The sequence below is a fragment of the Triturus cristatus genome, chromosome 6 (genome assembly GCF_964204655.1).
Source record: "Triturus cristatus chromosome 6, aTriCri1.1, whole genome shotgun sequence".
In the NCBI taxonomy this organism is placed as follows: Eukaryota; Metazoa; Chordata; class Amphibia; order Caudata; family Salamandridae; genus Triturus; species Triturus cristatus.
The window spans coordinates 109493888-109506126 of record NC_140589.1 but is presented as its reverse complement, the minus strand read 5'-3'; the positions used below and the strand labels follow the sequence as shown (position 1 = coordinate 109506126).

Below are 12239 nucleotides of genomic sequence, written 5' to 3'. Positions count from 1 at the left end.
GGACCGCCGGAGTGAAATCTGGATAAAAGGCAACTTGATTTCCTTGGTGTGTGATATTCCCCATGCTGCGAGCTTGACGTAGCACCGCGTCGCGGTCTTGATAGTTCAATAGTCTGGCCAAAATGGGACGCGGCGGGGCCCCCACCGGCGGCCGAGCTCCCAAAGTGCGGTGTGCTCTTTCTACAGCGAACACAGGCGTCAAGTGCGCAGCAAACAGGTCCCGCAAAAGGTCAGTCACATACACCTCCATCTTCGTGATAGCCGTCGTCTCCGGTATCCCCGTGATGCGTAGGTTGTTCCGACGCGATCTGGCCTCCAAATCCTCATTCTTTGCAGGGATCACGCCCAGGAGTCTATCCATTTGCGACAACTGGTCTTTGGTCTCCACCTGGAACTCATGGAAGTCGGAATGTTTATTTTCAAGAGCGTCCAGTCTGTGTTCATGCACACCAACCTGGGTCCTCACGGATTCCATCTGAGTAGTCAAGGTATCAAGTTTCGCGTCGATGGTGCGCAAGCTGGAGCGCATTTCCAACACGAGGGTGCGCATGTCTTCACCGTGGTCATCTTGTTGTGTCTCCGCTGATCCTCCAGAAGCCCCCTCTGCATCGGGTTCCATTTGTCGGGTCAGGCGTCGCTGCTCAAAACTAAGCTTGGGCTGCTTGGCATCAAGTTTGCCCATGATGGCGCGGCAGGCAGGTCTCCCCCAAGATACAGTGTTTGCCAGGCACCCTGAATTTCGCAATGTGGACCCAAGCAATGTTATTCCCTATCTGTGTCAGCGCACGGTCGCACCACACGCGGTGCAGGAGTGTGCCCAGCATTCCCCCGGTACCATCTGCCACCAGCGCCCACAAAGTCAAATATTAGCCACCAGGCCCCTGGGTTTACCGGCCTGAAGCAGCTCCCACAGGTAGGGTGATCAGGCGTCCCGAGGCTGCCAGGACATTGTCTGTGTCTCATCAGCTGAAAACTGGGGGGAGGCGCTCTTTATGGCCACAAAGCAGGGATAGTTAGCAGTTGGTTCAAAAAAGCAATTTAGTTCACATGCAGTCTACTGACAATAGTGCATCCTGTGTTTGTAAACACTGCCCCTCCCGCATCCTGCTGCTGGAAAGCGCTGTCAGTCTGTGTGCTCACGTGTCTGAAAGGGAGATTATTTCCATTCTTTTAGCAAGAGTGTCTGTATTCACCGTGAAGACTGGACCCTCAGCTGCCAAGTCGTGAGCTTTAGGTGAAGAGCCGCCACCTGCCCCACCAGGCCCCTCGCTGATGCTGGCGCCGGCAGCACACAATATCCTCAATATGTGCCTATCCCCGGGGCCGCCAGCAGGCACCAGCACACTCGATCTTCCCCCCCCCCCGCAAAGGAGCTCCTCACCGCGTTCCTGCGTGCAGCCGGCTTCCGCAACACGAATGGCGGCGACCTCGTCTGTCAGGGACGTCCTTGCCACTCAGCTCGGGAGTCAATCCCGTCGTCCGCCACCTCACTGCATCCCTCCTCGGTAGCGACAGGCCTCCAGGCTCATCCGGCCGCTGCTCCGCCCAGGATAACTGAAATCTTCTACAGGCCTGAGGCGAGTATTGGGGGCGGCCGCAACCCGGCACCACAGCAAGCTCCGCCTCGTCCCGCGCTCAGTTCCACAGGGCTCCGGAGATGTCACAAAGACTGCAGGCTCGGCAAGAAAGGACACCACCCGTGGCCACAGGCGTTCCTACGCGTATTTAGCCATCTGGAGCAGAAATTCAACCCAGATAATGATCGGATTTATGCCGGATAATATCTCGGCCGGCGGAGCACTCTCGGGGAGCAGCCATCCCGCAGTCCGGTAAGCCACGCCCCCAACACCCGTGCATTAGTTAACAGGCCACCAGCATGCATAGCCAGACACCAACAACATAGATGGCATACCAGCATCATGTACCCCACTCTGCAATCAGACCCTGCAGCAGTAATAGCACACAACTTCCCATAGAACCTTCAGTCTGCATGCCTTCTACACCCTCGGTCAATACATCTCTCCATCGCTTGTGGTAACGTGATGGAGGAATGTGTTAACTAGGGGAGTAGAGAAGTGAAGCCAGCACATCAGTCAGAATGCTCCAGCATGGTCCACCTTTTGCATCACAGCTTTATATCCCCATCACAATGCCTGTGCCAGATCTGGTGCATCTCATACGCCACTGAAAACAAGATTCTTGTATTAAAGTCAATATGTCCCCAGCAACAAAATCAGCACACGTCTAGCATCACGGCTACACGCCTGCCTAAATCATAGTCATAGCACCTCAAACACCACCATTGCATGCCCAGCCCCATAACTCTGCCAGCACCATCCCTCCAGCACAACAGCCAATATGCTCAGAGAACCATAATTGTAGAGCCCAGCCATCACAGTTACAGAGTCCCATCACCATTGTCAAAAGTATTCCAACTCCTCAGTTGCCATGATGCAAACAATATAGCTGACAAGCTCTGGACAACAACCACCACATCGCCACCCCAAAATACAGCGAATGCCCTCCAGCATCATAGGTTATACACTCACCCTTGAGATGAATGGTAGGGACAGTTGTACCCTCATCAGCTAGCACACCTTATGTTGAACCAATGCCAGCATGTCTTCCATCACAGCCAGTGTGCACACCCTATATCACAAGCGACAACAGTCATTTCACCCACTTTTTCAACAGCCAGTTGATGCTTTCTCCTCCCATCAGTCAGCACATCCCAACATACAGCTGCTGGCACGCCTTCTCCTGCACCACAACCAGGGAAACCCTCATCGTAACACACCCAATAATAGCCCTTCCAAAACAAAAAATAGCAGGTATGCACCACATACCATTGATGGCTTATCCACCCTTCCACCACCGATGGTGACACATGGGTTCTACCTCTCAACACAGAAAGCATGCCCTCATCCACTGCACCACAGCCGGTTTGCCTACATGGGCAACACTTCAGCCAGCAGGTCTATATACCATAATTAGTACAACCTCACATGTGATCGCCACATACCAATGTCAGCATGTTGTGCATCACAGCTGGGATACCCCTTCCACCACACCTGGCAGCTTCCCCTACCAGACAGCGGCTATTCCACCACCTGCTATTGACAACGGATGTCTGTTATCCTGCAATATACTTTGGACAAGCACGAAGAACACCCACACATGACACAAACAGGTCTTTAAAGTTTACTATAGGCTTGTTTGTCTCTGTGTAGGGCTGAGCTGGTGGTAGCTCGTGCTAAATTGCACTAGTGTCCTGCCCTACATTCATCTTCTCTCCGGGGTTCCATCAAGCACCTTTTGCGGAAAATGATGTGAAACATGGTGCAGAGGTCAACAAATATGAGAATAGGAACCTGGGTTAATGGGGGTCTAGTGTCACTGGCGGTTGTGGTGCTGAAAGACTACATGGAAAGGGGGTACGAGTAGTAACTGGATCTGCATCAAAGTAAACAGTCCCTGTACCAATTAGCTGCATTCCTGTAAGGTTAGCCTCCACCTCAATCACCGCAGTGAGTAGAAGGCCCATGCAACACAGTCAGCAGGGGAGTGGGAGGTGGAGGGGGGAGCGAGGTGGGTCATACAGACAGCAGTCAGGACAGATAGAGGGCACCAGCTGGGGCTCCCCATCTACCACAGTCACAAGACACACCAGCACAATAGCTGGCGCCACATGATTAATCAGCTCCCACCACCTGCATCACAGTCTGCAGGAGACGTAGTGCATGCTCCACATTCAGCAGTTAGCCAACTCTCATACTGCAAATCAGCAATTACAAGCACCGCACATAGCAGGATTCTATATCAGTCATCACACTGTCAACCACGTCAGTCAACTCACCAACATGCCCGACAAATAGCCATTTGTTCTACTATCACTGGTACATTTCCTGCCTTGTTGAGTGGCACATCACTCACCATACAAGAAGCTCCGATTATCTTACCTGACCAAGTCGATTATTTGTGCTACTGACGGGCCAAGATGGTCAGACGCCCCAGTCGAGTCGATAGTGTTTACTAGAGTTGAATCAAAAATGTCGATTGAACCTCTGGTGTCTTTTTCACTTCCTTCAAGTACCCGCAAATCAGGACCATCATGGCGGCTTGGAGAAGGTGGTCTCTGCATGAAAGGAGAGAAAGGCCGTTGTTAAATGACCTTAAACTCCTCAACAGTACAAGAAGAGAAGGATTTCCTATAGAAACCTCAATCAGTAAAGCAGATGAAACTAAATATCCGTTATGTCTCTGAAAACCTGGGAAACAAAATAATTTTGAAAGGCAGAGAGACACATTTCATAACCACACATGGCAACGCAGAGATGGGGGAAGGGTAATCTTGAATTGACCCGGATTCCCAACCTTCAGCTAACACTGTAGAATAAACATTTTTATAATAAAGTGATTTAAAATGTACATAAAAATCAAAACAGAATTGCCAAATAGTAATCGCAACAAGGGATCTTGGTATACAGGAGGGAAAGCTACCAGGACATGAGATGAAGTGTTAAGAATGCCATAGATGACTAACCAGAGCTTTTAGTCACTGCACATACGCAATATTATGCCAGAGTTTAAATTCCCCCATTTTAACCTTTAGAGGCAGACCACTAAAAAGAAAATGAACCAGCCATGAGTATCAGAAGTCATGGTGCAAGGGTCTCCTGGCTCCTAAGTTAGCAGAGTTCTTTACAACATGTCTGGCAGAGGGTATTCTTTCGCAGTCTCTTTGAGTGGCTGTCCTGCTTCCAATATTGAAACTACGCCATCCCCCTCAGGGCCCAGCCTCCTACTGCCGTTAGCCATACTTAATTCAGACTAAGATTCTGAGCAAAATCCTTGCATTTCATATCCTACCTCTTCTGCCACACCTCTTGCATACGGATGAAAATGGATTCATCCCCTGGAGAGATACCTCTTTAAATCTCTATTGTCTCTACAGAATGACAGAAGCAGTTGCTTGGCTTGCTCTAGGGCTACAGTGCTAAGTTTGGATCTTGAAAAAGCATTCAATAATGTCATACTGGATTATCAATTTGAAGTACTGTAATGACCCGGTTTTCGACCACGCCTCATTAAGTATGTTAAGCTCCTTTATTCACAACTAGTAGCCCGGGTCCGTATAAGCAAGTCAATCTCCTCCCCCCATCAAACTAGCCTTGGGTACCAGTCAGGGCTGTTCCCCCTACTTTTTGTGTTGGCCATGGAAAGTCTCTCATGTAGTCTGCGAGCGAATGGAGTTGTTTGGGGAATCCCTATCTCCGATTGCACCCAGATAGTCTTCCTTTATACCAACAAGCTCCTCCTCCATGTAAAAGACTTTCAGGCTCCTACTTTCTTATTAGCACAAATTCAAGAAGAATTTACCACTGCATCAGGACTTGATGTTAATTGATCCAAGTCCTGTATATTCATTCCCCTTGCCCCCAAAGCTCTCTCCAGTCAATCTTGAGCTAGGAAGTGGCCCACTTGCAGTGAGAGGGGACCATCATTAAATACCTTGGCATTAGGATCTACAATGAAGATTGTGACCTAATGAATGGCATCCTTCCCGGGCAGTCAGGTGCCATTTTAGAGGACTCCCTCTTTGACCCCAACTGGGTGCACTGCCCTTTCCAAGATGATTATACTTCGGCGCCTGCAATATTATTTCCTAATAGTCCCTTGGTGCCTCCTCCCACATTCTTTTAAGGTCTGGATTCTTTACTAGGCAAACTGATCTGGCACTCTAGCACCAGAGGGCCGCCCTTGCCAAGCTCCATTGTTTCATCATAACCGGTAGGCTAGTAATCTCAAATTTTGATATTTATCACTTGACTGCACAGCTCCAATGGCCAATGAATGAGCACATGGGCTGCAGGCCTCTTTCTCACAGAGACTGCCTCCACAGCACCCGTGTTTTCATTAAAAGGCCTCAAAACTCTCCTCCTGACCAAGACTCAACTCCTACGGACGCATCCCAAGTTGCTTCAAGTGGCTCTACACTGCTATTTCCGAGCCCTCTTACAACAGGCTATCCAGTTTGCTCCAGCTATTCCCTTCCTCGGTCTACCGACTCCTACAGTCCCACTGGGGTCCTGGCACACAGCTTGCATAATCATTTTGGGTGACCAATACGACCAAGAGCACTCGATCACTTTTGGGGAACTCTGAGGCAAATTCAATTTGCATGGGGGTCAATTATTCCTCTACAACAGGCTTCACTACACAATAAAGAGGCTGTGGTACACCTTTACCCTGCCTTCTGAAAACCCACCTCCTACCCCAAGCCATAAATAAATACAAGTTACTTGGTTTTATAAGGTTCCCCTTCCTCTCCCTTCCCCATCCTGGTCTCAGTTGAGAGAAAAAAAATGGGAAAACAGAAGCGGGAAGACCTTTCCAAGATCCGGAATTGGAACAGGCCCTAGACGTAACACGATAAGTTGCAATGCTAAGTTTAAACACTTTGTGCAGAGCCTCTCCTTGTCCAGCAGCAAACCGAATTTTCCCCAGTATATCACCTATCTGCCCTTTCATGCTCAGCAGACTCAGCTGACTTCACACATAAGCTCTGTTCCTGCCTCCTCCTCAGATCCTTTTGGACCTATATAATTAGCATGGTCTCCTCCCTTTGGGTCAAGCCAATCCCTCAGACTGGGCTGAACTGGCTCAGCGAATATATAAAAGGCACAAAGCCAAAAAAGAGCAGCCTACCAATTTGCGAATCTTGCTCTCCTGCTTGCCAAGAGAGCTATAACTTTTCACTGGAAAGCCAAGGCCCTCCTTCAGGGCCTGTTCACTCACACTCCTAAAATGGGGGCAGGATGGAAAGTTAGTCTCTTCTCCAAGAAGAAACCAAGTGGCTATGAAAACACCCTTTGGCTGCATCCGTGGGGCGCACTCCTGGGTCAAACAGAATCCACCATGGTTGATCGCCACTCCCAGTTAGCACTCCCCTCCAAATCACACTCATTCGGACATGAAGAGGGACTATAAATAGTACCCCTCCCCAACCATCCTTGACCGCTCCTTCCCTTGCAATTAGCATTTCCCTGGAACTGGGAATTATAAATCCTTGCAGCAGTGAAATGACACACATCTAGGGTTGCTATTTCCCCCATGGTACCCTCTTCAACCCTCCCGCCCCCCAACCTCCCGCTTGAATCAGATCCTGGTCTAGGTCACACCCTGGCTATGACCATGGATGCATAAACTAAAGGAACTTGTATGGATGTGCCTCTCCATTCTTCGCTGCCTTTGTAAAATTTGGCTGTTAATATATTTTTTTTTTTTTACCAAATCTATGATTTTATTACTTTGAAAATGGTGAATGCCTTCAAACATGGATAATGTAATGAAACCAGTTTAATTACTCATATATTTTTTTTTTAACAGGGTCTCAAACAGCTAGATACCAATAAAGTTTATACAGCCGTCTGTACTGCGTATGCACGGACAAGTCCTGCATATTTACTATTAACAAGCAATAAACACAGGCACCCATCATAGAGCCACTTGGTGCTCTACTCACAGAAAAACAATACCAAGATTCACCAATATGACGATGACAGGACTATGCTTGAAGGTCTGCTCTGCATCAGACATCCAACGCTTCAAACACAACCTGCATATCACCCAGACTTGGCTGTCCAGCACCTACCTGAAGCTCAACCCAACCAAGAAAAGAAATCCTGTTTATTGCCAAGAGCAATAAACAAGAAATAGTAGAAATCTGGCTCAATGACATGGACCTTAACAGCTGTGAACCCCAACTTTGGAATACCAAGTCACTTCAAGTCACTCTAGATACCAACCTCATCCTCAAGGAACAAATTGCTGCTGCTGAAACAAAAAAAAACAGTAACACTAAGATGGCCTGGTACCAGCTCTCCCTTCTACAGAAAGAGCAACAGTTTCTTCCCGAAAGTGACTTCAGATCTGCTGTTCAAGCCCTTGTATTCAGGACTATGGATGGTGGTAACGCCCTCGTCCACAGCATCCCAAACTCCACACAGGCACCCCTCAAGGGCATCATACACACCACAGCACATCTCAATGATCACATCACCCCTTCCCAATGGAACTCCACTGGCTCCCTTGCTGGCATGCTCCATCTTCAAAACCAGCTGTATCGCATCATTTGCAAAACCATCATGAGCGGCACCCCCACTTATCCTGCAGCAAGCTTACCCATCCTCGTGGTTCTCAACACACTGGCAGCCAGGACACTACCAGACTGAAGAGTAAATAAGGAAAAACAAGGCAGCAGGCATTTTCCATTTATGCACCCAGAATCTGGAGCAACGTTCCTGTATTAATCAGGATCATCCCTACACTGCTCCAATTTGGGAAAGAGTTTAAGACGCACATCTTTAAATCATACTACATCACAATTTATTAACAGTCAAAAAAACAAGGTACTTATCTTATCACTTGGTTAATTACATCTTGTTTTGGATTCTACATAGACCTCTGATGCCTTTTGGCTAGGTTTGTGCTATAGAAATAAAGCATACATAAATACATAACCCTACTGCAGTGCAACAGCGTCTCAAAAACATTCCTTCTGCCCTCAGCAAGTTAGTGTATGGCAAGAGTGCCCACAGAAGAGGATTAGGCTCAGTCCTTAGAACTTTGGCTACAGCAAAGTGCTCATTGAAAGACAGACACCCACTCTCTCAAACTGTGAGTACGGGGAGCAAGTACCTACAAATGACCAACTCCCCATCCCCTATGAGACTTCATCCACTATAGGATACACACTAACTTCATGGGACTGATTAGTCAGGAGGCAGTATCTACAAATGAGGGGGAGAGGGAGAATATGAATGGAATAGCAAAATGCACTGAGACGGTATAACCTCATCTAGTAATGAGAAATCAATCAGCTAGCTAGGACAACCTCTTTGTGAAAGACAAAATACAAGGTGATCAACGAGTTGCTCAGAGGACAGTCCTTTTATACAGTTTTAATGAGGAACTAGTGACCGCATAACCAAACATTAGCAGGTGTTTGACCTCAGAACATAATAAAAGCTGGGCAATTTATCAAAAAAATTTACGTCACTTCTTGGAATATAAGAAAGCAGAACCTATGTAGCGGTCTTCGTTTCAAAAGCTAGCAAAACTTCATATGCAAAGTTTTGGTCGGCCCCAACCTCCACCGGTTACTCAACCACTAGTGTAGCACTAAGCTTGGGAGTGCTATACCACACAACGAGGTAAGTATTTTGGACAATCACGACCTGAAGACCATGGTAATGTGGATGTTAGTTTTCTTTTGTTTGGTGTTTAGTGGGGTCATGGGGAACACATGCGATTCCTCGCTCTCTACGATAGTGGGGTGGAAGAGGTAGTGGAACTGCTGAAGGGGAGAGGGGATGTTGGGTTTGTGCATGAGGTAACTGTTTTGATACGGTTTGAATTGTTTCGAATATCACCAAGTCGAATTGTAATATCTGCATTGCATTGCATTGCATTGGGTACGGAAGTGGCAGGGTTGGAGAGGAAGGAGGACGCCACTATTGCTGCATGACTCATGGCTTCCTCCGTCACGTCGAATGTCAGGGGTATAGCAGCATTTGAAAAACGTAGACTAGTATGGGCCTATCTGAGATGTTATCGGGTAGCAATACAATGCCTGCAGGAGAGACACGTATAGGGGGACTCACTTCCATGTATACGACGGAGATGGAGAGGGCAGCTTTATGCTACCTCTTACTCGGGGTTTGCGCGGGGGGTTCTCATATGGGTGGCTCAAGGGGTCCCTTTACAATACCTACACCATGTGGCGGATCCCTAGGGGATGGAGGGACCAGAAAAAATTTATCCTGGATATATATGGCCCCCAATATTGACTGTCCAGCAATCTTTCCAGCAGTGCTGGCTGCGGCAGCCCCCTATTTGGGAGCTGCAATAATTATGGCAGGCAACGTTAACTGCGTGTTGGACATTAGACCGAGATCCTCCTCACGCGCATACCAAGCCCCGACTGACTGGGACTCTAAGGAACATTTGGCAGGACATGCGGTTTTGTGATGTCTGGAGGAATCATAACCCTACAAAGAGGTTGTTTTCATGCCACACCCCAGCTTATGATACCTTTAGCCGGTTAGACTACTGTTTTATCTAATGAGAGCTCTCTCCCAAGGTGGCAGGCATAACCTATTTATCCAGATATCTCTCGGATCACTCACCTGTATTGTTGGGGCGTCCAGCAATACTTCTGTGGCGCCTTAGGGAGGAGGTTTTGTCAGATCCCCTTTGCGGCTGCAGTCTCGGATGTCCTGTCCCGGTACTTCAAGGACAATTGGGGAACAGCTTCGACCCGAACAGCTGAGTGGGAAGCCATGAAAGTAGTCCTACGAGGGGTCTGTATTAAAACAATATATGGGGTGAGACGGCAGTTGGAGCACAACATAAAAAAACAGGAGCGGAAGCTAGGCGAGCTGGAGGTGAAGCTCCCAGGGACCACCCATTTTGTGGAGGAGTGGCGCACTGGCTGAGAAGCTCTATTAGAGAGCTTACGTCGGTTAGAAAGGTTCACATATACGGTGTACCTGCAACGCTTACATATGGAGGGAGACAAGACGGGAGCTCTGCTTGCCCGCTAGTGAACTGGGAGACACATGCGACACCTATCCTACAAATTCAAGGTGGTAATGGGTAAACAGTGTATACCCAAAAAGAGATCCTTGACGTCCTGGCTACACATCTGGCCAACATGTACGGGAATCAAAGGCCCCCATCGCAAGAGGATACAATATTTTCTAGCCTTGGTGGAGTTACCGCGGCTGGATCCGGAGGTGGCGGCCACGCTCGAGGCCTTGATTACTAGAGAGGCATTACTGGCAGCCATTCGGCACCTTAAAACAGCTAAAAGCCCAGGGAGTGAGGGCCTCCCGGGAGAGTTTTATAAAAAGACTTGCTCCTCTGCTAGTTGACCACCACTTGGAGGTGTATAATGAGGCACAATCTCTGCCGGCTTCTATGCGGGAAGCAGTGGTAGCCATGAGTCCAAAACCTGACAGAGACCCCCCTGATGCCCAGATCTTATAGGCCGATCTCACTGGTGAACTTGGATATGAAAATCCTGAGAAGAATTCTAGCGCCCCGCCTTTAAGCGTAGATAAGGCCAGCTTCATTCCGAGGCGTCGCACCACTCATAACCTACAACGCTTGGCACATGTTCTGTGCCTCATGGAAGATGATTATGCCCTGGCACTGCTCGACAAAGAGCAAGCCTTTTACTCTGTGGATTGGTCATACATTTGGTTGGTTCTGCAGTGGCATGAAGTGCGCTCAGGGTTCCTCAAATGGGTGCAATTGCTCTATGCTGCCCACTTAAGAATTAGGGGACTACTAGCTACATCATTTGAGTTGGGAGGGGGGACCTGTCAGGGGTGACCCCTGTCACAGCTGATTTTTGTAGCGGTTATGGAGCATCTGCCGGCCACCCTACGGAGACAGACGGCTGCATGGGGGATACCTCTCGGGGAGACCCAGCATGAGGTCTCCCTGTATGCTGACGATACCCTGGTATATATTCGCTAGCCGGACCGAACAGTCCCTATCCTCCTCGAAGTGCTGCAAGGGTTTTGGCGGTCTGGGGCTCCATATAAACCCTGGGAAATCTAAGCTGGTCCTTGTGGGGAGGCTGACGGAGAAGCTGATGGAAGTGCTGTACAGGGTAGGGTTCCTGTGGGTATCTGAGGGGACTAGATATCTGGGGATCCAACTGGCAATTATGCCCCCTTCATATCTGGATATGAATATAGGGAGAGTAGTAAAAGGTATACGAAAGCTCCATAAGATTTTGGAGGAACTTACCTCGGTCCCTCATGGGGCAGATAGTTATTGTTAAATGATTATTCAGCCTCTGTGCTTATACACCCTGCAGCATTCCTTGGACAGAATCCCCAGACAGTATTTCTGAATGCTTGATGGTCTGTTGGTAGATCTCTTATGGGGCACAAAAAGTAAACGTGTGCGCCTAACAACACTACAGAGGACATGGGGTGGAAAAGGGCTTGAGGTGCCCGGCTTGGAGTTCCCAACTTCAACATGCAGTCCACTGGCTGGACGATGAGGACAATTGGGAAAAGCAGCTACTGGCGGGCATGTACGGGGAGCGGTCCCTATCGGAGCTCCTGATGCTCTGTACCGGTGTTCCCGCTACCCTCCCATACATTGTCCAGCACATGGCTGCGGTGTGGGAGTCCGTGGTTCGTAGAGTAGTACGACGC

At 48.7% G+C, this 12239-nt stretch overlaps 1 protein-coding gene across 8 annotated transcripts in view; it reads right to left on the bottom strand.

The window, feature by feature from the left end:
• Positions 1-12239, bottom strand: part of LOC146816470 (uncharacterized) — a 219433-nt gene that overhangs the window by 162349 nt on the left and 44845 nt on the right. For 5 of the 8 annotated variants that reach the window (XR_014962909.1, XR_014962910.1, XR_014962911.1 and 2 more), the window contains exon 2: positions 3960-4135. Coding sequence is in view for 2 of the 8 variants with exons in the window: in XM_085610301.1 (XP_085466427.1) it covers positions 3960-4135 (176 nt within the window). In the remaining 6 variants the exon portion in view is untranslated. Of the gene's footprint in view, positions 1-3959; positions 4136-10190; positions 10367-12239 lie in introns of all 8 variants that reach the window. The other 3 variants (XR_014962912.1, XM_085610303.1, XM_085610304.1) reach the window with 1 other exon arrangement.